This window comes from Brassica rapa, unplaced genomic scaffold, assembly GCF_000309985.2.
Source record: "Brassica rapa cultivar Chiifu-401-42 unplaced genomic scaffold, CAAS_Brap_v3.01 Scaffold0209, whole genome shotgun sequence".
In the NCBI taxonomy this organism is placed as follows: Eukaryota; Viridiplantae; Streptophyta; class Magnoliopsida; order Brassicales; family Brassicaceae; genus Brassica; species Brassica rapa.
Window position 1 is genome coordinate 61633 of NW_022610153.1, and position 27536 is coordinate 89168.

The following is a 27536-nucleotide window of genomic DNA, read 5'->3' on the forward strand; positions in this document are numbered from 1 at the left end:
CCCTGAGACAACTTGCGAAAACGTTTTAGTAAGTCCCGCTGATAGTATGAGGGAATATACCTTGCACGGAGCTTAGCTCGCATCTCATCCCAAGTCTCGATCCTATAGACTCTGCCAACCTCGGCTACTTCCCTGTCCCACCAGGTTAGGGCATTGTCCGTCAGTTGGGCTGCGGCTAAAGCGATCTTCTTGGCCTCGGTATAGCGATAGTACTCAAAGATGTACTCCATGCGCCTCTCCCATTCGATGTAGGCGTCCGGGTCAACCTTTCCAGCAAAGGTTGGAGGAGTAAGTTTGAGATCCTTGCATCCCTGCCAAGCTACTTCATCGTCTCTGAATCTCCTTTGGACCGGGCTTGCATCGCCTTGGACCCGATACTCCCGTCGGTTCCCACGTCCGGCTCGTTCATGCCGCGGCTCTTCTGGTTCGGTACGGTCAGTGTCCGAATTGTCCTCACTGGACTGGGACTGTTGTTCTTCCGGAATGGGTTGGTTTCTCCTCCTTGGCCGTGGAACATTAGCTCGATCCCTTCCTGCTATCTGAGCCAGCTGCTCAGTCACAGTAGCCAGGGCGGCTTGGAGTTCAGCATGGTTAGCCATCAGCTGAGCATTGATCTCGGCTTGTGTGGGTGCTCTGTTTAGGTCTCCCATGTCTCCTGCGACAAGAGAGGAAAAGAAAAGAGTGATTTGCAAAGGATCAAAGAAAAAGGGAAAGGGTTATTAACTATGATATGCAATGAATGTAAATCTTTCTTTTTTTTTTTTTGTAAAAATCGAAAATTTTAAAAATAGGAAAGTGCAATCTTTTTTTTTTTAAATATGGAAAATCTTGAAGTGCAAGCCAAGAAAAAAATTAAATGCAATTAAATGGAAATCCGATCAAAAAGGAAAGTGAAATCACTGGATGCCAAAAACAAATTTCTAGTCTGAACTGGATCGGGTCGGCCGCGTCCTGAACCTCCTTTGGGCCGGCTTGATCTTGAATCTTCAACTGGACCATCTTCTCAATCAGCAGCTGGTCCTGGTCAGTCTGTCCATCTTGATCAAAGATATGCTGGACAGCTTTGGTGAAACCTTCTCGCAAGGCCCTGGTTCCACTCCGGGTAGTCGGACCGCTCCTAACAATGGGAACCTCTACTTGGATGGCCTCATCACGTCTGTGGGTGTTCGTCAGCACACACAGGTCGTCCGTGTGTGTCCGTCAGCACACAAAGGACGTCTGTGGCTGTCTGTGTGTGTTCGTGTGTGTACATCAGCACACACATGACGTCCATGGGTGTCCATCAATACACATATCAGCACGTTGGTCCTTGGACTCAGCATGCTGACCCTATCCCGTGGACTGTTTGGGAGATTTTGGCCCACGTGGGCTGTGTGTTCAGTACACACAGGATGTCCGTGGGTGTCCGTCAGCACACAGAGGACGTCCGTGGGTGTCCGTCAGCACACACAGGACGTCCGTGGCTGTCCGTGTGTGCCCGTGTGTGTCTGTGTGTGTCCGTCAGCACACACAGGACGTCTGTGGCTGTCCATCAGTACACATATCAGCACGTTGGTCATTTGACTCAGCACGCTGACCCTTCCCATGGACTATTCGGGTGATTTTGGCCCACGTGGGCTGTCTGTTCAGTACACACAAGACGTCCGTGGGTGTCCGCCCACACACACAGGTCGTCCGTGGCTGTCTGTGGCAATCCGTCAGCACACACATGACGTCCGTGGCTGTCCGTGTGTGTCCATCAGCACACATAGGACATCTGTTGGTGTCCATCAGCACACACAGGACGTCCGTGGGTGTCCGTCAGCACACACAGGACGTTCGTGGATGTCCGTGTGTGTCCGTCAGCACACACAGGACGTTCGTGGCTGTCCATCAGTACACATATCAGCACGCTTGTCCCTGGACTCAGCACGCTGACCCTTCCCATGGACGGCTCAGGTGATTTTGGCCCATGTGGGCTGTCTGTTCAGCACACACAGGACGTCCGTGGGTATCCGTCAGCACACACAGGATGTCCGTGTGTGTCCATCAGCACACAAAGGACGTCTGTGGCTGTCTCTGTGTGTCCGTGTGTGTACGTCAGCACACACATGACGTCCATGGCTGTCCATCAGTACACATATCAGCACGTTGGTCCTTGGACTCAGCACGCTGACCCTATCCCGTGGATTGTTTGGGAGATTTTAGCCCACGTGGACTGTGTGTTCAGTACACACAGGATGTCTGTGGGTATCCGTCAGCACACACAGGACGTCCGTGGGTGTCTGTCAGCACACACAGGACGTCCCTGGCTGTCCGTGTGTGTCCGTCAGCACACACATGACGTCTGTGGCTGTCCATGAGTACACATATCAGCACGCTGGTCGTTGGACTCAGCACGCTGACCCTTCCCATGGACTATTCCGGTGATCTTGGTGCGATCGGATCATCCGACTAACCGACCGGTGTCTAGGCTAGCGGTTTGATTATGTTCGGCCAAAGCCTAGGGACGTGTCCATTGGACTCAACCAACACAACCTTTCGTGTTTAACCAGAGAGACGAGAAGAGAAACGAATTGAAGCAGATAAGGAGAGCCGGATGGTACTTAGGAACGGAGCAGAGCCGCGGTGCGGTCGCATGGACCGTCCGTTCGGTCTGATGGAGCCACTGCCCATCACATACCTTGTGAACCACTTCTGGGTTCTCCATGCTCTTCTCCTTGTCTTGTTCTCCCATTCTGGACCGGGGTTAGTTCTCAAACGATCAGAGTTGCCGGAACACAACACCACCACAATCGGCCTTTCTCTTGGCCGGAACTCTCTCTTTCTCTCTTTCTTTCTCTCTACGTTTTTCTCTGAGTATTTTACTCTGGAATTGGATAATGAAATCGACCAGAGAGCCCCCATATTTATAGAAAACGAGGGGGTAAGTCTTGCCCCACGAACAGGCACGACTTGCTAGCGAATGGGCACCATCGGCCAAGGGTTGTCCCCTTTCGGCCACTTGCATCCCTTCGCCCTTTCTGATTGGGTTTGGGGTCGGTCACAAGCCCAACCCACGCCCCAGGCCTCCTGTACTTAGCCCACGGCCTTGTCCAAAGACCCAACAGCCCATGGCCTCATGGCCGGACCTCACAGCCCGCCACTGATCCGGACCCGGACCATCGGCCTAAAGCCCGGACAGTCCGTCTAACTGAGATGATCTGACTCTCAGCTGCCTCAGCTGAGTGAGCTAGTACTCCAGCTAGTGGAGCTGACTTAGTAGGGACTGAGCTGGAGTGAACTGAACCTAGCTTCATTGAGCTGGCTGAGCTACTCGTCCACTTCGTCCAGCTACCGTCTTACTCGTCCTAGCTGTCTCTTAGCTTGTATAAGGTTAAGTCTAAGTGTCCTTATGTCCTTAATCTTCTTTCTCAACCATGGAACGCTTGCCTTGATGTCCTAAGACTGACTTGCAAGTTTCCTCGAACCATGGTCGTCCCAACAATTCTACTCAGGATTGGGGGCGTGACAGTTCGGGTGATAATGGCCCACGTGGGCTGTCTGTTCAGTTCACACAGGACGTCCATGGGTGTCCGTCAGCAAACACAGGACGTCTGTGTGTGTCCGTCAGCACACACATGACGTCCGTGGCTGTCCGTGTTTGTCCGTGTGTGTCTGTCAGCACACACAGTTCGTCCGTGGCTGTCCATCAGTCATATATCAGCACGTTGGTCCTTGGACTCATCACGCTGACCCTTCCCGTGGACTGTTCGGGTGATTTTAGCCCTCGTGGGCTGTCTGTTCAGTACACACAGGACGTCCGTGGGTGTCCGCCAGCACACACAGGACGTCCGTGGCTGTCCGTGTGTGTCCGTGTTTGTCAGTGTGTGTCTGTCACCAAACACAGGACGTCAGTGGCTATCCATCAGTACACATATCAGCACGTTGGTCCTTGGAATCAGCACGCTGGCCCTTCCCGTGGACTGTTTGGCTGATTTTGGCCCACGTTGGCTGTCTGTTCAGTACACACAGGACGTCCGTGGGAGTCCGCCAGCACACACAGGACATCTATGGCTGTCCGTCAGCACACACAGGACGTCCGTGGCTGTCCGTGTGTGTCTGTGTGTGTCCGTCAGCACACACAAGACGTCCGTGGGTTTCCATCAGCACACACAGGACGTCCCTGTGTGTCCGTCAGCACACACAGGACGTCCGTGGCTGTCTGTGTGTGTCCGTGTGTGTCCGTAAGTACACACAGGACGTCCGTGGCTGTCCATTAGTACACATATCAACAAGCTGGTCCTTGGACTCAGCACGCTGGCCCTTCCCGTGGTCTGTTCGGGTGATTTTGGCCCACGTGGACTGTCTGTTCAGTACACACAGGACGTCTGTGGGTGTCAGTCAGCACAAACAGGATGTCCGTGTATGTCCGTCAGCACACACAGCACGTCTGTGGCTGTTTGTGTGTGTCCGTGTGTGTCTGTGTGTCTCGTAAGCACACATAGGACATCCGTGTGTCTCGTCAGCACACACAGGACGTCCGTGGCTGTCCATCAGTACACATATCAGCACGTTGGTCCTTGGACTCAGCACGCTGACCCTTCCCGTGGACTGTTCGGGTGATTTTGGCCCACGTGGGCTATCTGTTCAGTACACACAGGACGTCCGTGGGTGTCCGCCAGCACACACAGGACGTCTGTGGCTGTCCGTCAGCACACATAGGACGTCCGTGGCTGTCCGTGTGTGTCCGTGTGTGTCTGTCAGGACACACAGGACGTCCGTGGGTGTCCATCAGCACACACAGGACGTCCCTGTGTGTCCGTCAGCACACACAGGACACACATGACGTCCGTGGGTGTCCGTCAGCACACACAGGACGTCTGTGTGTGTCCGTCAGCACACACAGGACGTCTATGGCTGTCCGTGTGTGTCCGTGTGTCTCGTCAGCACACACAGGACGTCTGTGGCTTGTTATAAGTACACATATCAGCACGTTGGTTGATACCACTCAAATTACCCTAAGGAGTGTTACTCTCATCAAAAGAGGTTCAGATGTAGTACTTAGGGATCGAATCCACAATGAGCTAGGGAACAATTAAATCTAGTGTTAATTAATTCTAAGGGATCAAGCCTTAGAATTACTTGGATAATGCTCCTTGGGGTGCACCAGTCCTGATTCGCGGCAGTGGATCCATGAATTCGGAGCTAAGTCCATCGCGCTTGTGTGGTCTTGGCCTGGTCATCGCCAAGGGACACCTCCCATCGATCGAGAAGACCACTTTTCACTGACCTTTTCAACCATTAATTCCGCCTAACTGACCTTACTTGCCTAACTTGCCAAGCCACTCGCTAGAACCTCACGCTAAAAGCTCATGGTTCTAACGAGCTGGGGGGCTAACAGCAGGGGTCAAAATTGGTCACGACGAAATGAATGTCTGAAAGTCCATAAAAATCAGCATGAACATTTTTACGAAAACTAATCCTCGTAAAGATATCTTTACGAAGAGTCTTGCGGTAAAATCTTGTTCAAATCTCAATCGAACCACTAAATGCGATTGTCCGAAGGTAACGGACATGTATCCAAATCGGCCGCGGACAAGCTCGAGTATGGCAATCGGACCGCAGACAAGCCAAGCTCGATCAATACGCGGCGACCAAGTATGCACACAGCTCGGTCGCTACGTAGCGACCAAGCGTCAGTTCCGCTCGGTCGCTACGTAGTGACCGAGCGTCCGTCCCGCTCGGTCCCTACGTAGCGACCGAGCTCTTCCGAAACATCGATACGACACCAGTCCATGCATTCTCGTCTATCCTTCGATGCGATCTCCCGAAGACCGTAGCGAACTCAGTTCTTGTTTTCCGCCATTCTAAATCATCGATCAAACTTTGCGGCATAAAACGCGGAAAGTCTGTTCTTTATCGAAATAAGTCGCAATAAACATTTCGAGTCGGAATACAGCCCAAAGGGACCTAAGACACGACTCGAGGCCCATCTTACGATTTCTTAATCAAAAGCCCATAAACCGTAGGACGGTTTACGCTTGGTTTGCAAGGGAAGATAAATGTCATGTTTCCGCGGATAAATACGGAATATTGAAGATAATTACGAAGATCCGAAAAAATGGAATATGTCCATTTTATGCTATGACGGCTTAAGGGCAGAAGAGTAAAAGCGTAAACCGACCTTGGAGCGAGTATATAAGGAGTCCTAGGCGAGAGGCATGGGGGAGAAGTTTTTAGACTCGAAATTCTCTTCACTTAGAAACTTTAGGCTTTATTCTCGACAAGTTCGGTTTCTATGACTGGCACTCAATTACTAGACGAACTCGCCCAGGCAGTTCGATCTCTTGTCCAGCTCTATCAATTGAACTACGTTTGGCTTGATCCTCGAAAGGGGTACGTATGCAGCCTTTAACAAGGTTCGGTCCGAAATCAATCAAAAACCTTTTCTGTATCTATTTGGTCTTTTGTTATCGAGCTGCGACTCAACTAGGTTTGAGCTATTAGGCAGCTAGAACTAAGTAACTCGCTGACAGCCTTTGCGGCCAAAGATTTTATGATCTCTTGTGATGATCGCAACGCTCTTACGCGGACTCGAAATAAGATCTATTGTTTTCTATAAACTCGTTTGTTATCTTTTCATGATTTCTGCATATATTTGGTCACTTGTCGTTGGCTCTCGCAGAGATCCGGGACCTCTGGGAAATTAGGGTTTTCCTAGTTTTGCAATTTAAATGGAAATCGACAGTGCGATTTCGGTTCCCACAGCGCCCTTCAGCGCCATCCATTTTCGGGGCTAGTTGATTCGGCAGGTGAGTTGTTACACACTCCTTAGCGGATTTTGACTTCCATGACCACTGTCCTGTTGTCTTAATCGACCTACACCCTTTGTGAGTTCTAGGTTAGCGCGCAGTTGGGCACCGTAACCCGGCTTCCAGTTCATCCCGCATTGCCAGTTCTGCTTACCAAAAATGGCCCACTTGAAACTCTCGATTCTGTGGGATGGCTCAACAAAGCAGCCACCCCGTCCTACCTATTTATAGTTTAAGAATAGGTCGAGGACATTGCGTCCCCGATGCCTCTAATCATTGGCACCCGATAGAACTCGTTTCCGAGCTCTAGCTATCCTGAGGGAAACTGTAACACCCCGGCCCCGGCCCAAGTAGAAAAGGCCCAACAGAGGGAAACCCTAAGTAACCCTAATCCAGAAACCTATATAAAGAGGAGTCTCCCTATAGCTGAGCCATCAGACACTCACCAAGCGAAGCCCTGCGAGATCCGAGAGCCGCCGCCGCCGCCAGCCCACCGAGGAACCGCCGCCGCCGATCACCGCCCGCGTAGCCCAAGTCGCCGATCGCGGGTACCAAGCCGCCGGCTTCTCGATTCTGTGGCGTGTAACCGTCGTCGTTTGGATTACTAAGATCTCTGAGTACCAGATCCGGAACCCAACCTATCCTCGTTGCTGTCTTGGAACCAGATCAACAATCAACTAAGGTGAGGACTTGTCTGTGAACTTTTCTCAAGATTCCTAACATCGTATAGTATTAGGGTCTAACTGGTACGAGCTTGATTGATTGATTGATGATTGAACTCAGTGATGAGATTAATGTGTGATAATGGTAAATGATGAAAGAACCTAGTTGAACTAGGAAGAAAGAAAGAAAGAAGGAAAAGAAAGAAAGAAAGAAATGAGAATGAGTCTAGGAAGACTAAGAAAAAAGAACTAAGAATTGAATGAAATACGACCCACCGAGGAACTGGTGGGAAGTATGGGAAACGCGGCAGCCGTAGCGTTCAAAAACGGCAGGGTAAGAATAGAGGCGCCGGTAAGATTGAGTCACGCCGAGTCTTGGCGGGAAGGGGTCGTAATACACTGCAAGGGGTAGACTGCATCCAAGGAACCGGATGTCGAGTGTACCCGGGGCAGGCGGCTTCACAGGAATGCAGCAAGAAAAGGGGAGGAATGGTCCGCTTGAGCTGTGTAGGTCCTAGGTGTCTAGGATGATGAAATGTGAACTTGCTGGTTTTTATTAGCTTATTCTTTAATGCTTGCTGTGTTATGTGTCTTGATATGAGTTAACGGGTTCCTGGAACCCGTCCTCACTGAGTATTCCCCAAATGCTCACCCCTCCTTCTGCAGGTACGATCGGGGAGACGCAGGAGTGAAGTCGGAGTGGTGCCGGTTCTTGGGTCGGGATAAGCTTTTATTTTAGTACTTTAAAACTTTGTTTCATTCTAAAGACTAGCATGCGAATCTGTTTTCTAAAGATTTTCCTAAGGTTTTAAGAAATAAAAGAATACAAGTTGGTTACTCATTTTAGTTAAGTTATGCATTTCAAAAAGGGGACAGTAAGGGTTACACAAGGAATGTCCAAAGGTAGACATGTGTACCCTTAACCCGTCCTGGGAACCCCAGAATGATCTGGGGAAGGGACGGTTCTTTCAATTGGTATCAGAGCCAGGTTAAAACCCGTCCGGTTCCGTCCGGATGGGTACTGGCAGTCAAACCTTGTATTTTTAGTAGGACGTATTTTAATCGATTCTTTTGGGGATGGGTCTTTCTTCTTAAGGCATCACTTCGGCTGAATCCTGCACTACCCGATAAGGTATAAGAATTTCATGCTACTTAACTGCCAGTAATTAACAATTTCGTTATGACAGGATGCCTCCCAGGAACGCCAGACTAGCTCAGCCCACAACCACAGCCCAGAGAGCAGCCAGGCGGGCTGCCAGAGCCGCGTCGCAGGCTACTAGTGACAACGGAAGTCATTCCGGGGATGGTGTGGAGGAGAACCAGGTGAATGGACCTGCCCAAGGGGATCAAGGGAATGGACCTACCCAAGGAGGTCAAGTGAACGGACCAGCCCAAGGGCAAGGCCAGGCCGCCGTGGACGCTGCGGCAGTGGAAGAACTGCGGAGGTACCGGGAAGCTTACGGGGGTAGACTGCCCGGGGAAGGTGCCGCGGGCGGAGGACTCGCACCACCCCTAGCGGTGCCCGCCGCTGACCACGCGCCCTCCTACTGGGACATGATGAAGCAGCTAAAAAGCATGCAGATGGAGATGTTCAGCGGGGGAGCCGACCCGATCGCCGCAGACAACTGGAGGAGGAAGCTGGAAAAGAACTTCCTCTCGGCCAGGTGCCCACCAGAGTACCGTAGAGACTTGGCTACCCACCACCTAAAGGACGACGCCTTGGTCTGGTGGGATTGTGTGGTGGACAGTGCAAGGGATCAACCGGAACTGACATGGGAGGATTTCCTAGAAGAATTTAATAACAAATACTTCCCCCGTGAGGCAATGGATAAGATGGAAGGTAGATTCCAAGACATCAGCCAGGGGTCTCGGGATGTACGAAAGTACGGGGAGGAGTTCAACAGGCTCCGAAGGTTTGCAGGACGCCATATGACTGAAAAGGAACTGATTCGCCGCTTTATGAAAGGTTTGAGAATCAAACTCAAGAACAGCTGCAATGTTCGGGAGTTCCGCTCCCTGAACGAACTACTGGAGAAGGCAGCCGAGCAAGAGGCAGGGATAGAGGAGGAGCGCAAGCAGAATCAGGCCACCCGAGCCGCGAAGCGTCCTCGCGAAACTACCACCCCTGTGGACAACGGAACAGTCCGCACGCTTTGCACAGAGTGCGGGAAGATGCACTATGGAGAGTGTAAGGGAACAGGATGCTTCAAATGCGGACAACCGGGGCATATCAAATGGAACTGTCCGCAGCTCAACGACGGGTCGGTTACCAAGACCCCCAATATCACATGTCAGCTGTGTGGACGTTACGGGCATGCGGCCCGGGACTGTCGCGACCGGACTGAAGCAGGGACCGGAGCTGCGCTCCCGGCACCACCGCCAAAGAAGCCAGCAACTCAACCGAGAGTGTTCGTCGCAGGGAACGTCCAGGGAGCTGAGACCATAGCAGGTAAATAGTCTTGCTCTAGCTCTTTATATCGAATAAAAAAAAAAGGGGAGTTTTAGGAAAAAGGTAAAATAGACACTTAGATATAGTCTCCGTGTAGGGAGGGTGAAGGTCGGAGGAGTTGTAGCTTACACACTCTTCGACACGGGAGCCACCCACAGTTTCGTGAGCCAGGCCCTAACCAAGAAGTGGAACTTTCAGGGGAAGTACGAGGCACGAACCACCCGGGTCGAGACCGCGGGTCCAGACGAGATATCCGCCATGGGAGTATACATGGGAGTGACCGTAGAACTCGCTGGAGTGGTTATGCCAGTAGACTTGCTGAAACTAGAAATGGGGCGGTACGAGGTGATACTCGGAATGGACTGGTTATCACGATACGGAGCGGTTATCGACTGTAACGGAGCAAACATACGGATTCCCAGAGAGGGAGGACGAGTAGTGTTCGAAGGATCGAAAACTAAGACCGGGGTCACGATCATATCAATGGCACAAGCTGGAGACCTAATTAAAAAGGGACACAACGCTTACTTAGCCACGATAGAAATGTTGGAAGCACCAAAAGGACCAAGTTTAGAGGATGTGGCTGTAGCGAATGAATTCGCGGATGTATTCGAACCACTACAGGGACCACCACCAAATCGGGACAGTGCATTCTCCATTGAGTTGGAACCAGGAACTGCACCCGTCTCCAAGGCCCCATACCGCCTGGCGCCAGCAGAGATGACCGAGTTACGAGAACAGTTGGAGGACTTTATAAGTAAAGGTTTTATACGACCTAGTAGCTCGCCTTGGGGACCTCCAGTTTTATTCGTAAGGAAGAAGGATGGGAGTTTGAGACTCTGCATTAACTATAGGGGATTAAATAAGGTGACTATCAAGAACAAATACCCACTACCTCGAATCGACGAATTGTTGGATCAGCTAGAAGGAGCAACATGGTTTTCCAAAATCGACCTCGCGTCAGGATATCACCAAATCCCTATAGACGAAAAGGACTTACAGAAGACTGCTTTCCGCACACGTTACGGACATTACGAGTTCGTTGTGATGCCGTTCGGACTAACCAACGCACCAGCAGCCTTCATGGGCATGATGAACAATGTGTTTCGAGATTACCTAGACCGCTGTGTGATAGTTTTCATCGACGATATACTCATCTACTCGTGGAGTAAGGAAGAACTTGACTGGCACCTCCGGCTGGTGTTGGAAAAACTACGGAAACATAAGTTGTTCGCGAAGTTAAGTAAGTGTAGCTTCTGGCAGAGGAAGATAGGATTCCTCGGACATGTCATCACCGAAGCTGGAGTAGCAGTAGATCAGGAAAAGATCAAAGCCATAACCCAATGGCCTACCCCGAGGAATGCCACGGAAGTAAGGAGCTTCCTAGGGTTGGCAGGGTATTACCGGAAATTCGTACGGGATTTCGCCACTACAGCAAAGCCTCTCACCAGACTAACCGGGAAGGATACCAAGTTCGATTGGACAGAAACCTGCACAAAGGGGTTCGAACAACTCAAACGTCAACTGACCCAGACGCCTGTTCTTGTCTTGCCACGAACCGGTGTACCTTTCGTGGTATACACGGACGCCTCGGGGGTGGGAGTAGGGTGCGTACTTATGCAAGAAGAACGAGTAATCGCTTATGCGTCACGACAACTGAAGAAGCACGAAGCCAACTACCCCACCCATGACCTGGAACTCGCTGCCGTTGTCTTCGCCCTAAATATCTGGCGGGCTTATCTGTACGGAGAAAAGGTGCAGATTTTCACGGATCACAAAAGTCTAAAGTACGTCTTCACACAGGCTGACCTGAACCTTAGAAAAAGAAGGTGGATGGAAATGTTGGCTGATTTCGACCTACAGATTGATAACACCCAGGGAAAGGAAACCCGGTAGCAGATGCACTGAGCAGGAGAAGGACCGATGTTTCAGGAGCTAGGGAGGTACAAGAACTCTCGGGAATGCTGGCGACTCTGAGCTTGAGGGCCACGACGGTTCAGGAAGATGGAATGGGACTCGAGGCATTGGATCAGGCCGATTTGCTATGGAGAATCAGAGAGGAACAGCGGAATGACATCAACTTACAGGAGAAGATCAGTAAACAAGTCATAGGTTATCGTACCGCAGAAAATGGAACCATCTTATTCAGGAATCGGGTCAGTGTTCCTAACAATTGGGACCTTAGGAGGGAAATTTTGAGACAAGCACATCAGACACGGTTCTCCATCCATCCTGGGAGTACCAAGATGTATCGGGACCTTAAGCGGTATTATCACTGGGAAGGAGTGAAAAATGATGTGGCCACCTGGGTCTCCCAGTGTCCCACTTGTCAAGTGGTAAAGGCAGAGAAGAGGGTACCAAGTGGTTTACTGCAAGGCTTACCCCTACCCCAATGGAAATGGGACATGGTCACTATGGACTTTGTGACGGGGCTGCCCCGGGTCACAGGCAATAAGGATGCAATATGGGTGATAGTAGATCGACTCACGAAGACGGCACACTTTATCGCGATTAAAAAGACTGACGGGGCGGAAAAACTAGCCCGCAAGTACCTAGACATCGTGGTACGGCTGCACGGGGTGCCAATAAGCATCGTATCAGGTAGGGACCCCAAGTTCACTTCGACCTTCTGGCAAGCATTCCAGAAAGAATTGGGCACCAAAGTACATCTTAGCACGGCCTACCACCCCCAGACCGATGGTCAGTCGGAACTTACAATACAGACTCTGGAGGACATGCTGCGATCGTGTGTCTTGGACTGGGGAGGGAAGTGGGGAGAGTACCTCCCTCTGGTGGAATTTGCGTACAACAACAGCTACCATTCTAGTATCGGAATGTCCCCATTCGAGGCTCTGTACGGGAGGCCTTGTCGAACCCCCATGTGTTGGACCGAAGTGGGGGAGCGATGTGGTGTAGAACCAGACCTGATAAGCGAGACAGTAGAACAAGTAAACGTGCTGAAGGATCGCCTCAAGGAGGCTCACGACCGCCAGAAAAGCTACGCGGACCAGCGCCGAAAACATCTAGAATTCACGGTCGGGGACGAGGTATACCTAAAGATGCGTACGTTCCGCGGAAACGATCCAAACCGGAAACTAAAGAAACTCAAGCCTAGATACATGGGTCCATTCGTCATCACCGAACGGATTGGGGCAGTAGCGTATCGGTTGGTTTTGCCACCCGAAATGGCAGATTTTCACGATGTATTCCACGGGTCGGTTTTACGGAAGATGGTACGGGAGCCTGAATTGGTACTGTCCCAGCTGCCTTGGGACGCGCAACCCAACCTAACACTGTATAGTACCCCCATCAGGATAGTGGACCAGAAAGAGATAGAGGTCCATGGGAAGAAGGTGCGGATGGTACTAGTGCGATGGGAAAGAGATGGAATACCCGAGGAGGTATGGGAGCGCGAGTCCCAATTTCTGAAGGCCTACCCGGGGATGTCTCAGGAGAGAGGCAACCAGATTGATACTCAGCAGAATTCGGGGATGAATTCATTTCTAGTGGGGGAGAATTGTAACACCCCGGCCCAGGCCCAAGTAGAAAAGGCCCAACAGAGGGAAACCCTAAGTAACCCTAATCCAGAAACCTATATAAAGAGGAGTCTCCCTATAGCTGAGCCATCAGACACTCACCAAGCGAAGCCCTGCGAGATCCGAGAGCCGCCGCCGCCGCCAGCCCACCAAGGAACCGCCGCCGCCGATCACCGCCCGCGTAGCCCAAGTCGCCGATCGCGGGTACCAAGCCGCCGGCTTCTCGATTCTGTGGCGTGTAACCGTCTTCGTTTGGATTACTAAGATCTCTGAGTACCAGATCCGGAACCCAACCTATCCTCGTCGCTGTCTTGGAACCAGATCAACAATCAACTAAGGTGAGGACTTGTCTGTGAACTTTTCTCAAGATTCCTAACATCGTATAGTATTAGGGTCTAACTGGTACGAGCTTGATTGATTGATTGATGATTGAACTCAGTGATGAGATTAATGTGTGATAATGGTAAATGATGAAAGAACCTAGTTGAACTAGGAAAAAAGAAAGAAAGAAGGAAAAGAAAGAAAGAAAGAAATGAGAATGAGTCTAGGAAGACAAAGAAAAAGGAATAAAGAATTGAATGAAATACGACCCACCGAGGAACTGGTGGGAAGTATGGGAAACGCGGCGGCCGTAGCGTTCAAAAACGGCAGGGTAAGAATAGAGGCGCCGGTAAGATTGAGTCACGCCGAGTCTTGGCGGGAAGGGGTCGTAATACACTGCAAGGGGTAGACTGCATCCAAGGAACCGAATGTCGAGTGTACCCGGGGCAGGCGGCTTCACAGGAATGCAGCAAGAAAAGGGGAGGAATGGTCCGCTTGAGCTGTGTAGGTCCTAGGTGTCTAGGATGATGAAATGTGAACTTGCTGGTTTTTATTAGCTTATTCTTTAATGCTTGCTGTGTTATGTGTCTTGATATGAGTTAACGGGTTCCTGGAACCCGTCCTCACTGAGTATTCCCCAAATGCTCACCCCTCCTTCTGCAGGTACGATCGGGGAGACGCATGAGTGAAGTCGGAGTGGTGCTGGTTCTTGGGTCGGGATAAGCTTTTATTTTAGTACTTTAAAACTTTGTTTCATTCTAAAGACTAGCATGCGAATCTGTTTTCTAAAGATTTTCCTAAGGTTTTAAGAAATAAAAGAATACAAGTTGGTTCCTCATTTTAGTTAAATTATGCATTTCAAAAAGGGGACAGTAAGGGTTACACAAGGAATGTCCAAAGGTAGACATATGTACCCTTAACCCGTCCTGGGAACCCCAGAATGATCTGGGGAAGGGACGGGTCTTTCAGAAACTTCAGAGGGAACCAGCTACTAGATGGTTCGATTAGTCTTTCGCCTCTATACCCAAGTCAGACGAATGATTTGCACGTCAGTATCGCTGCGGGCCTCCAGCAGAGTTTCCTCTGGCTTCGCCCCGCTTAGGCATAGTTCACCATCTTTCGGGTCCTGACAGGCATGCTCACACTCAAACCCTTCTCAGAAGATCAAGGTCGGTCGGCTGTGCACCCGTGGGGGATCTAGCCAATCAGCTTCCTTGCGCCTTACGGGTTTACTCACCCGTTGACTCGCACACATGTCAGACTCCTTGGTCCGTGTTTCAAGACGGGTCGAATGAGGAGCCCACAGGCCGATGCCCTGAGCACGCATATGCCAAGGCACGCCGTGAGGCGCGTGCTGCAGACCACAATTAAGGCAGCAACGTCTCCGCGGGCGTAACAAAATCCCAGGCTTAGGTCACCACCTTAATCCGCGTCGGTCCATGGCCATTGCTCCGTTCCTCATCTGACCGGGACGAATCGCCGGCCCCCATCTGCTTCCCTCCCAAAAATTTCAAGCACTCTTTGACTCTCTTTTCAAAGTCCTTTTCATCTTTACCTTGCGGTACTTGTTCGCTATCGGTCTCTCGCCCATATTTAGCCTTGGACGGAATTTACAACCCGATTGGGGTTGCATTCCCAAACAACCTGACTAGTAGATAGCGCCTCGTGGTGCGACAGGGTCCGGGCACGATGGGGCTCTCACCCTCTTTGGCGCCCCTTTCCAGGGGACTTGGGCCCGGTCCGTCGCTGAGGACGCTTCTCCAGACTACAATTCGAATGCCAAAGACATCCGCTTTTCAACCTGGGGTCTTCCCGGTTTGCTCGTCGTTACTAAGGGAACCCTTGTTAGTTTCTTTTCATCCGCTTATTTATATGCTTAAACTCAGCGAGTGATCCCGCCTGACCTGGGGTCGCGTTGGGGACTTTGGGTCATCAAGAGCTTTTGGACCGAAACGTCTGACTATATGACGAGAATTGAATTCACCACCGCATGTCAAGACGCTCATGGCGTCCTAAGGTTGGATTTTGGCCAACCGCGTGCGGTAACACATGGGAAATCAGCTTCCGTCCCATATCCTCGAGAGGATGGGGGGACGACGATTTGTGACACCCAGGCAGACGTGCCCTTGGCCAGAAGGCTCGGGGCGCAACTTGCGTTCAAAGACTCGATGGTTCACGGGATTCTGCAATTCAAACCAAGTATCGCATTTTGCTACGTTCTTCATCAATGCGAGAGCCGAGATATCCATTCTCGATAGTCGTTTTAGACTTTACATTGCAGCATTGCTTCCGAACAAACACCGTCTCCGGGTTGGCGAAAGCAGGCTGTTTAGTTGAATTTTCCTTGACACTTTCCGCGCTGGGGTTTGACGATATCCAGAAGCTATGCGTACGATCCAACCAAAACAGAAGTCTTGGGCATGGATGAACGCATAACCACAGAATCGGCAGGCACAGTAAGAAACCGGCCTACCGAGAGTGATGTTTCATCGTTCTCAGGTTGTTCTGTTTCTAGGGTACGACAATGATCCTTCTGCAGGTTAAACTACGGAAACCTTGTTACGACTTCTCCTTCCTCTAAATGATAAGGTTTAGTGGACTTCTCGCGACGTTGCAGACGGCGAACCACCCACGTCGCCGGGATCCGAACAGTTCACCGGATCATTCAATTGGTAGGAGCGACGGGCGGTGTGTACAAAGGGCAGGGAAATAGTCAACGCGAGCTGATGACTCGCGCTAACTAGGAATTCCTCGTTGAAGACCAACAATTGCAATGATCTATCCCCATCACGATGAAATTTCAAAGATTACTCAGGCTTGTCGGCCAAAGTGTGAACTCGTTGAACATCTAAGGGCATCACAGACCTGTTATTGCCTCAAACTTCCTTGGCCTAAACGGCCATAATCCCTCTAAGAAGCCGGCCGTGAAGGGATGCCTCCACGTAGCTAGTTAGCAGGCTGAGGTCTTGTTCGTTAACAGAATTAACCAGACAAATCGCTCCACCAACTAAGAACGGGCATGCACCACCACCCATAGAATCAAGAAAGAGCTCTCAGTCTGTCAATCCTTACTATGTCTGGACCTGGTAAGTTTCCCCGTGTTGAGTCAAATTAAGCCGCAGGCTCCACTCCTGGTGGTGCCCTTCCGTCAATTCCTTTAAGTTTCAGCCTTGCAACCATACTCCCCCAGAACCCAAAAACTTTGATTTCTCATAAGGTGCCAGCGGAGTCCTAAAAGAAACATCCGCTGATCCCTGGTCGGCATCGTTTATGGTTGAGACGAGGACGGTATCTGATTGGCTTCGAGCCCCCAACTTTCGTTCTTGATTAATGAAAACATCCTTGGCAAATGCTTTCGCAGTTGTTCGTCTTTCATAAATCCAAGAATTTCACCTCTGATTATGAAATACGAATGCCCCTGACTGTAATAACCCTCACGAGCAGACAGAATTTTGGTCAAGAAAATTCTTTAAGATCAGTTTGAAGATTGATCGATCAGAATTTAAATAAAAATCGACATGGTGAATTAATCTCTCGACGGGGCTGTCTTTTGGTCGAAAAACCATCTATTGATGGTTCTGGTCGAGTGTTAATTATTATTGTCGTTTTTTATTTAGGCTGGGCGAGTTTATTCAGAGCAGGACAAGATTCGAATGATGAAAAATATTTAGTCGAAACAGTTGGAAAAATATCGACAAAACTCTAAAGATTATTTCTGAACAATCACATGCGTTGCACCTTCTAGCCTAATTGCTTCCTCAGTAATTAGGTCACATGACATGCACCTACTTGCTTACCTGATTGCTCATTAGAAGTCACATGATGGTCACAAGCTGTTTGCTTCAGCTGCTTATATCTTTCTTCATGAAAGGGAAATGTTCAGCTGCTTGTGCTGCTTGGTGTGCTGAAGCATGTCACCAGCTGTTTAAACTCATCTTTGTCTTTTGTGGGAGCAAACCCTCATCTGAAGCAACTCCTTATGATATAAAATACCCTCTTCTCTCCTCTGGATGTCCTAAAACATATAGAAAACCAGAGAAAAGTTCACAGAGAAAGAGAGAAAGAAGAGAGAAAAATCTGTTAGAAAAATTGGTTGAAAAATTTAGAAAAAAAAATCAGGGAAGAGAAGTGAACTTGGACGACCCTTTTTCACCATCTTGTGACTTTAATCAGTGAGTATTTGTGTGGTAAAGAGTTGGGGATTTGGTGTCCTGAAGTTGAGAATCACCCATGTTCTTCAGGCTTTGATTTTAATCGGTAAAGATATAAGTTGTTGTGTGGATCAGTTTTATATGAGCATTTCTGTTGGATTGACTGTGATTCAGCTTTGTTCTGATTGAGTCCGACCTTTTCTTGATGTGGTACTGATCAGGTTTGGCGTCGCTTCATCGTAAGGTGGAGTATCAGTTTAGGTAAGACAGTGTTTTATTTGAACCGGTAAACTGTTTTGCCTTTTGATCCAGATCAGTTTAGATTGTAACCAGCTAGCTGAGTTGTTGTTCTTCCTCTTTGGATTAATTTCTTAATCCCTTGTGTGGATTTATATTAGTTCAGTTCATGGTCCCCTAGCATCTAGACAACTTAACTGAAACGATTTATGTTTGAACCGAACTGAAGCTGCCTTGAACTTGCCTTTGTAGCTGTCCAGAATCTTGAACTGTGGGGTAGTACCGGACTGATTAACCTTTTTTCCAACCGTTCTGTTATTGGTACAGATGGTCAAGGATAGTGTTCGGATCAGCTGGATCCTTGTGGTGGTTTTAAATCGAGAATATTCCAGAAGTCGAGTGTGATTAGCTTGAGCTCGAGTATAGTCTTCCTTAGCCAATCACATGGATTTAAAGGTGAGTCTAGATAGATGATTAAAGAGTTATAAATTTGTGTTGCATGATTTAAAATGTAGATGATTGATAGGCTTTGTCTCTTGATCAAATATTGAATTGGTGAGGTGTTTACTTAGTGTAAACAATTAATAAATATTTATGAATGATCATAGAGGTTTATTCCAAATCTTAGTACTTGTTCTCAAGTACTAATACATATGTATAATATTAAATATATAAGTATAAATCTTGTGAAGTCTTATTGTATACTCACTCTCCGAAAGTTCCCGAATTACCATGAATTGTTCCTGCGATACGGAACAAGGTTACGAAGATACGATGATGGGGTCGCACCCTGGAGGCCGTATAACTGCATGCAGCGTTAGATGTTCCATCTTGGAATATCTAATTGAGATGATGGTTATATTTATTTCCCCGCTAGGCTCGGTTAGCCATGGTGGTTTTCTGGGTTTAGTATATATATATTATAAGTATGACTGAATGGCTGGTGTCGTGGAGATGATGTTTAAGATAAGATTCACATTGATGGAATGATGGGCCTTGTATATGCATTCTTATTAGTTATGGAATATATTTCCACTGCATACAAATGGAGTTGATTGCTTGAGATATTATTAATATATGTTAGGGTGAGGAACTAGGCTCACTGAGTAAACTAGTTACTCATGACTCATTTTTGAAGCAGGTAACCAATAGGCGGGAGACCTTACTCTAAGACAGGAAGGAACATCATTAGCCAGCGGTAGTTTTATTATCCTTGCAAAGGCGTTTTGATATTTCTTATTTATAAGATTTATTGACCGAAAACCTCAAGGTTAATTTATAACAAATTTTGTAAGATGCTTTTGATTGATATATAAAGAATGTTTTTTAAAGTACAGGTTCCATATGATGTTAGTCCTTGTCCGAACAAACTAACTATCGGGTATTGCTTGTCGGGTTGAAAAGCCTAGAGTTATATCCGATAGGAGCGTTGGTGTTCTTTGGTTGTTGCTCTAAGGAGATCGGAAGTATTCTGAGAACCTCGGATCGACCATCGAGGAACATCGACCGTGTCATTTCCGGTCATCTACGATCAGGGGTGTCACAAAGGTGGTATCAGAGCATGGTTATACGATGCTAGAATGGGACTTGTTTCAAATGTTTTTTGAGTCAAAATGAGTCGCAAGGATAACTAGGATATGCTGGCTGGTTCCTTCATTTTAGGATAGATAGTCGTGGGTAGTTACCTAAAAGTGATTTTTCATAGCAGAAGTACCGAGACAAGCTTGAACGGGTGGACCGTACTTACCGATGTCACTATCATCAGCCTCCAGTTTGCTACCCTCATGGTGGGGTTCACTGCCGTCTTGTTAGGAATCAGTAACCTCATGCCTTCCTGCCGTTCTTTTGAGTTCTAGTGGGGGATGCCAATTCTTTAGAGAGATATATGGGATAAAGTTGATACACCGAATACATCTCCGGACTCGTGTGTTATCGATGTCAAGGTGCGTGTTGTTTGTGATCCGGTTCAGAGCGATTCGACTACACTTGATCACATAGATGCACTTATTATTCCGGTTACTCAAGTCTAACCAGCTCATGCTAAGATGTATAAGCACCAGAGCCATACAAGCATGATTTCTTCAGAATTTGTTTCAAGCTTAGCGTTAGAGGAAGAGATGGTTTGATTGTATTACAAGATAATGGAAGCACAAGAAGCATTCTGTTTGTAACGAAATATCATGAAGCTTACGATGCAAAGAAGAAGAAATTGCTTCAGCTGCTTATATCTTTCTTCATGGAAGGGAAATGTTCAGCTGCTTGTGCTGCTTGGTGTGCTGAAGCATGTCACCAGCTGTCTAAACTCATCTTTGTCTTTTGTGGGAGCAAACCCTCATCTGAAGCAACTCCTTATGATATAAAAGACCCTCTTCTCTTCTCTGGGCGTCCTAAAACATATAGAAAACCAGAGAAAAGTTCAGAGAGAAAAAGAGAAAAAAGAGAGAAAATCTGTTAGAAAAATTGGTTGATGTTGTGAACAATAGGGGAAATCGTGTGTCATATTACTTAATCAAAGTGTTCCCTTATATAGGGATTACAAGGAATAGATAAATGGAAAGAGTACAAATCCTTTTCCTAAAGAGAATAGGAAAACTACTTAAAGATAAACACGAAGAGAAAAGGAAATCATCCTAATCTATAGTCGGCTTAATCTTTAGCCGCCTCTCTCTCCTATGCGGACGTGGTCTTGGTCTTGGGCCTGGATGCGGTCCGTTCTTCCTTGATATGGTTACTAGCAATCCACATTGTTCTTAACACTCCCCCTTGGATGCTATAACCATATGGGCTCGTATCATGCACGATGTTGCCTCGTTAAAACCTCTCTAGGAAAACCAAAAACCCAAGGTGGGAAAAATGGAAACCATAGACAGGAAAAAGAGTACAACGCATGATACTCCCCCTGATGAAGGCATCACTGAAGATCCTTCAGCCGGCGCATCCCTATCTGATGAACCAGCTTCCTGAACGTTGAGTTTGGCAGAGACTTGGAGAAGAGGTCGGCTGAGTTGTCACTGGATCGAACTTGAACTACTTGAACCTCCTTTGCCTTCTGCAAGTCGTGGGTGAAGAAGAACTTGGGCAGGATGTGCTTTGTCCTGTCTCCCTTGATGTATCCTTCCTTGAGCTGAGCAATGACGCTGCATTGTCCTCGTAGATGATCATTGGCTCCTCCTTTTCTTGTCCCACGGCCAGACCACTCTCTCTTAAGACATGGCCGGTCATGTTCCTCAACCAAACAAGCTCACGGCTTGCTTCATACATGGCTATGATCTCGGTGTTATTAGATGATGTGGCCACTAGGGATTGATTTTTTGAACGCCAGCATATTGCGGCTCCACTGTGTATGAACACATAACCTGTTTGAGATCTAGCCTGGTGTGGGTCAGATAAGTACCCAGCATCTGCATATCCGACCATGTTCTCTCCTAGCCGGTTGGTGTAGAACAAACCGAGATCTTTTGTTCCTTGCAGATACCTGAACAGATGTTTCACTCCGTTCCAGTGCCTTAAAGTCAGACATGAACCAAATCTAGATAGTAAGCTCACGGCAAAGCTTATGTCCGGTCTAGTATGACTAGCCAAGTACATTAAGGCCCCAATGGCACTTAGGTAAGGCACCTCCGATCCGAGTGCTTCCTCGTCCGGTTTCTTAGGTCCGTATGGATCCTTCTCAATGTCTAAGGACCTCACGACCATAGGACACGGCAAGGGATGAGCCTGGTCCATATTGAATTGCTTGAGTATCTTTTCTGTATAAGTTTCTTGGTGCACAAGGATTCCATTCTCCATATACTCAAACTGTAATCCCAAACAGAACTTAGTTTTCCCTAAGTCTTTCATCTCGAATTCTTTCTTTAGACATTCAACGGTTTGGGAAATCTCTCCAGAGGTTCCTATAATATTCAGGTCGTCCACATAAACTGACATTATCACATAGCCCTTGCTGTCGAATTTCTTTATGAATATACATGGACTTATTGGATCATTCTTATAACCCTCTTTCACTAGGTACTCGGATAATCTATTGTACACATTCGACCTCATTGTTTTAAACCATATAAGGCTTTATTCAGCTTAATGCAATGTTGTTCTCGAGAACCTTTCTTGTCTTTGAGCTCAATACCCTCTGGGACTCTCATATGTATCTTATTATCCAGTGGTCCGTATAAGTATGCAGTTACTACATCCATTAGGCGTAAATCTATGTTCTCTTTTACGGCCAGACTGATTAGATATCTCAGTGTAGTTGCATCCACCACAGGGGAGTAAGTCTCCTCATAGTCTATTCCTGGTCTTTGTGAGAATCCTTGTGCTACAAGCCGTGCTTTGAATCTCACTACCTCTCCTTTCTCGTTTCTCTTCCTTACAAAGACCCATTTGTATCCCACTGGTTTGACATCTTTTGGTGTCAAGGTTATAGGGCCAAAAACGCCTCTCTTTCTCAATGATTCTAACTCCACGTTTATAGCTTCTTTCCATTTGATCCAATCTGATCTTAGCATGCATTCTTGTATGGACGTGGGTTCTAGATCCTCATATTTATCCATGATCTCAAGTGCTACCTTGTTTGCAAATAAATCATCAACGTTGATATCTTTTCTGTTCCATTGTTTTCCAGACATTACATGGTCTATAGAGATCTCTTGGTTGTCCGGCTCTTGTGTCCCGTGAAGCCCAGCGTCCCGGACCTCACTTTGAGGAACGGCCGGATCATCGGGTGTGGCCGGCACGCTTGGCCCGACAGTCCTGGTCGGCTCTACCGGTCCATCTATGTCCTGGACGGTTTCCTTGATGCTCTCGGATCCAGCACCTCTCTTAGACTTCCGAGGCTGTTTGTCTTTGGAACCAATTGGTCTACCATGTTTTAAACGTTGCTTAGACTCTGTAGCCACTTGACATTGTCCATCTTGGACGTCTAATCTTATAGGTGCATTACAAGCCGGGATGTGTGATATTGTTACTCTATTTGGGTCAGCAAATGTATCTGGCAGTCTATTAGCTAGCTCTTGAAGATGTATAATCTTTTGGACTTCTAAATCACAATCTCTAGTCCGAGGATCTTGCCAAGATGTTGATGGTCTAAACCATTCTAAATCTTTTGTTATCAACCGGCTATTATCTCCCCCTAAGGATGGATATGTGGACTCATCAAACTGTGAGTCTTCGTATCTGGCCTTAAACAAATCACCGGTTGTTGGCTCAAGATACTTTATAATGCTTGGGGAATCATATCCTACATATATTCCCATCCTCCTTTGTGGTCCCATCTTAATTCTCTGTGGTGGAGCAATTGGAACGTAGACGGCACATCCGAATGTCTTGATGTGGGACACGTCTGGCTCATGACCCGTAAGTAGTTGGAATGGTGAATATCTATGCTCACTAGATGGCCTAATGCGAATCAGTTCCGTTGCATGTAAAACCGCATGTCCCCATGCTGATACCGGAAGTTGAGACTTCATTAGCAATGGCCGGGCTATCAGCTGGATACGTTTAATGAAGGATTCGGCCAAGTCGTTCTGTGTATGGACATGTGCCACGGAGTGTTCTACTCTTACCCCCATGGACATACAGTATTCATTAAACGCTTGGGACGTGAACTCACCAGCATTGTCTAGACGTATAGTCTTCAGAGGGAAGTCTGGAAAGTGTGCTCTCAGCCTTATCATCTGAGCAAGCAGCCGTGCAAAGGCTAGGTTTCGTGTGGATCGTAGACACACATGCGACCATCTGGTCGATGCATCAATGAGGACCATGAAGTATCTAAACGTCCCACAAGGTGGGTGTATTGGTCCACATATGTTTCCTTGAATCCTTTCCAGAAAGTTTAAGGTTTCTTTATTAACCTTGGCTGGTGATGGCCTAGTTATGAGTTTCCCTTGTGCACATGCTGCACATGTGAGATTGCGTGGGATCACTCCTTTAAACGTGTGCCCTTGTGAATTCATCATCAATTTTTGCATCATTCCTGTTCCGGGATGGCCAAGCCGGTTATGCCATAAAGTGAATAGCTCGGAGGCATTTTCCTCGATCATACTGATCCTTGCATAGTATAGACCAGTAGACATTGCGGGCATAGTCTCTAGGATCATCTTATTGCCTTTGGTGATCGAGGTTATGTTAAGGAACTCTTTGTTTCCTTCTTCCCATGTTTCAAGATGGAAACCATTCAATCTTATATCCTTGAAACTCAATAAGCTTCTTCTAGAGCTTGGGGAATACAAGGCGATTTTGATCTCTAGGTGAGTGCCCTTGGGCATCAACACATAGGCTTGACCGTGACCTTCAATCAGGCTAGCCTCACCCGCAATGGTATGTACCTTTGCACTTTGCATTGTGAGATTCATAAAGTACCTTTTGTCTCTAAGTATTGTGTGACTTGTGCCACTATCCACCACAAGTACACTCATCTCATCATTCATTCTATAAATAAAATTTTCTAAACTTTAGAGACTTCATAAGATCTTAAAAACTCTTATTATAAATGTCATTACATAAATAAAAAACACCAAATCAAAAACATAAAGCAATAAGACAATGTGATTCGAAAACTAGTCCTTGAGACAATCGGATGTCTCAAAATCCATTAGGTCATCTTTGTTATCTTTGTCGGATTCATTGTCAGCATCATATCCATATCCTTTGTCATCATAACCGTTTTCTTGGATCATGTTTGCCTCCGGGTTCTTGTTCGTGAGGCTCTCTTGGTAGAGGTCGCACAAGTGTTTCATAGTTCTACAATTCTTGGCCCAATGGTTGTCCATCCCGCATCTGTGGCATACTGACTTGGACGTGTAAGATGGTTTGGATATGACACCTCGTCCACGGCCGTAACTGCCTCGACCCCGGCCGTAATTGGAACCACGACCACGGTTATTGTGGTTTCCTCTTCGGCCGGTTGAGTAGTTGTCTCGACCGTTCTGATTGTCACGCCCACGCCTCTTGTATCCACCACGGCCATTGCCATATGGTTTCCTATTGTCTTTGGTGAAGTAGGTCTCTTTGGGATCTTTCTTTTCAACCTCATGGGCTTCGGGTAATGGTGCTGTCCCGGCCGGTCTGGCTCCACTGTTCTTCATTAGGAGCTCATTGTTTGCCTCGGCCAAGAGTAGACATGAGATCAGATCAGTATATGTGGCAAAACCTTTTGTCCTATATTGCTCTTGCAACACAGAATTCGACTGATTGAAAGTCGTATAGGTCTTTTCAAGCATCATCATATCGGATACTTCTTCACCACAAAGCCTTAGTATTGAAACTATCTTGAATAAGGCTGAATTGTACTCATCCACAGACTTATAGTCTAAGAACCTTAGATGCATCCAATCGTGCCTTGCCTTTGGAAGCAACACCATCTTTTGGTGATCATATCTATGCTTTAAAGTATTCCAAAGATCTAGTGGATTCTCAACTGTCATGTACTGATCTTTAAGACCTTCAATGAGATGATGGCGCATAAGGCCTATGGCCCTGTATCTATTCTTTTCATTCTCATTGTTGTCCTCGGTGATAGTATCACCGAGTCCCTTGGACTTTAGACTGATCCTTGTATCTAGCGCCCACTGCAAGTAATTGTCTCCGGAGAGATTAAGGGCTGCGTAGTCTCTGTTTGCTATTTTCGACATCTGAATCACATTATCATATAAGATTTTAGGTTAATAATGTGATCACGTGGCCGCAGGATATAAGCAAGCTCGGCCACAACATGTCTTACGCATTTATGATGTTCAAAACAATACTAATCGACCATGGTGCTATCAATCATCAGCCACACGGCCATATAGGTTTACTAATGCAAGCAACCTAAGTTCGCGTGATCTATATGCTGGTCGATCTTGTTTCAATTAGTTATGAATGCAATACCATGTTCAGATTCATGTAAAGCAATATACCTTATACTTACTTCTTTTATAATACCTAGGGTTTTCAATCTTTTAAATTCTATCAACCGTGTGTTAAGGTTTCAAGGCCTTAAGTATTTGTATACTTAGTTAGATTATTTCAAACAATCTAACAATCCTAAACCTGAAATCAAGCAAGAAATCAAACAAGCAAGATCAATCTTAAAATCGGATTCTAACTTCTTTTAGTGTTTAGGGTTTTCGATTCCTTCAATAGGGTTTGTCAGATTTCAGATTTAATCAATCAACATACAATCATATTCTAGTTGGAATCGTTTATCTTTCTAGTTTTAAGACTTGTCGATTTTAATCTTGTAGTTTCTTTTTATGGTTTCATCGAGAATACAGTTTCCATAATGATGGATTAGGGTTTATGTTCTCTATCTAGGTTCTCAGATTATGTTTATACCTTTGTTTCGTAGAGGTATAGAACCGGACCACCTGAGAATGGATGAAACTTCGAGCTGAGAAAAATGGACGCTTGCTGCCTCCTATCAGGTCGCGGATGTAGTCGGACGCGAGCTGAGGACGAACGCGAGCTGTCTCGGGTGCGAGGTATTCTTGGACGGATGCGTTCTTCTCGTGTGCGAGCTGAGGACGCGATCAGGAAGCTGAGGACGTTCGGTCTTGAGGACGTCAAGGTTTTTAGGATGAACAGGAAACGTCTAGGGTTTTAGCTTTGAGTTGCCGGTTTAGGCTTTTAGGTTTCGATTTTGGTCTCAGGGATTTAGAGGCTATCGTGCTGATAAAGTGTTGTGAAAAATCGGGGAAATCGTGTGTCATATTACTTAATCAAAGTGTTCCCTTATATAGGGATTACAAGGAATAGATAAATGGAAAGAGTACAAATCCTTTTCCTAAAGAGAATAGGAAAACTACTTAAAGATAAACACGAAGAGAAAAGGAAATCATCCTAATCTATAGTCGGCTTAATCTTTAGCCGCCTCTCTCTCCTATGCAGACGTGGTCTTGGTCTTGGGCCTGGACGCGATCCGTTCTTCCTTGATATGGTTACTAGCAATCCACATTGTTCTTAACAGTTGAAAAATTTAGAAAACAATCAGGGAAGAGAAGTGAGCTTGGACGACCCTTTCTCACCATCTTGTGACTTTCATCAGTGAGTATTTGTGTGGTAAAGCGTTGGAGATTTGGTGTCCTGAAGTTGAGAATCACCCATGTTCTTCAGATGAGAAGATGTGTGGTTTGATGGGAACTGACCAGGACACGCTTGGTTTGGACGTGTCCCTTGGACAGCCACGGTCGCTATGCATTGAGTTGGTGGGAACAGCTTGTAACTCTCTGTAGATGTGGCAAAGTCTTTATTTACTTCCTGTTATGTGTACTGATGGACAGACACAGACGGACACACATGAACACACACAGACAGCCACAGACGTCCTGTGTGTGCTGGCGGACACCCACAAACGTCTTGTGTGTACTGAACAGACAGCCCACGTGGGCCAAAATCACCCGAACAATCCGCGGGAAGGGTCAGCGTGCTGAGTC

At 47.3% G+C, this 27536-nt stretch overlaps 1 protein-coding gene and 1 non-coding gene across 2 annotated transcripts; both read right to left on the reverse strand.

The window, feature by feature from the left end:
- Positions 1-15845: 15845 nt before the first annotated feature.
- LOC117129861 lies at positions 15846-16001 on the reverse strand. Its single transcript, XR_004453406.1, has one exon. It is a non-coding gene; the product is annotated as a 5.8S ribosomal RNA (ribosomal RNA).
- An 8643-nt stretch (positions 16002-24644) lies between these two features.
- On the reverse strand, positions 24645-27536 carry LOC103848613. The gene has a single exon (XM_033283079.1). The coding sequence runs from the start codon at positions 25752-25754 to the stop codon at positions 24681-24683; it is 1074 nt and encodes a 357-aa protein (XP_033138970.1). The 5' UTR covers positions 25755-27536; the 3' UTR covers positions 24645-24680.

Bases quoted from the DNA above. Each gene is read 5' to 3' on its own strand.
- LOC103848613 (XM_033283079.1), bottom strand. From the start codon at position 25,754: ATGTCGAAAATAGCAAACAGAGACTACGCAGCCCTTAATCTCTCCGGA.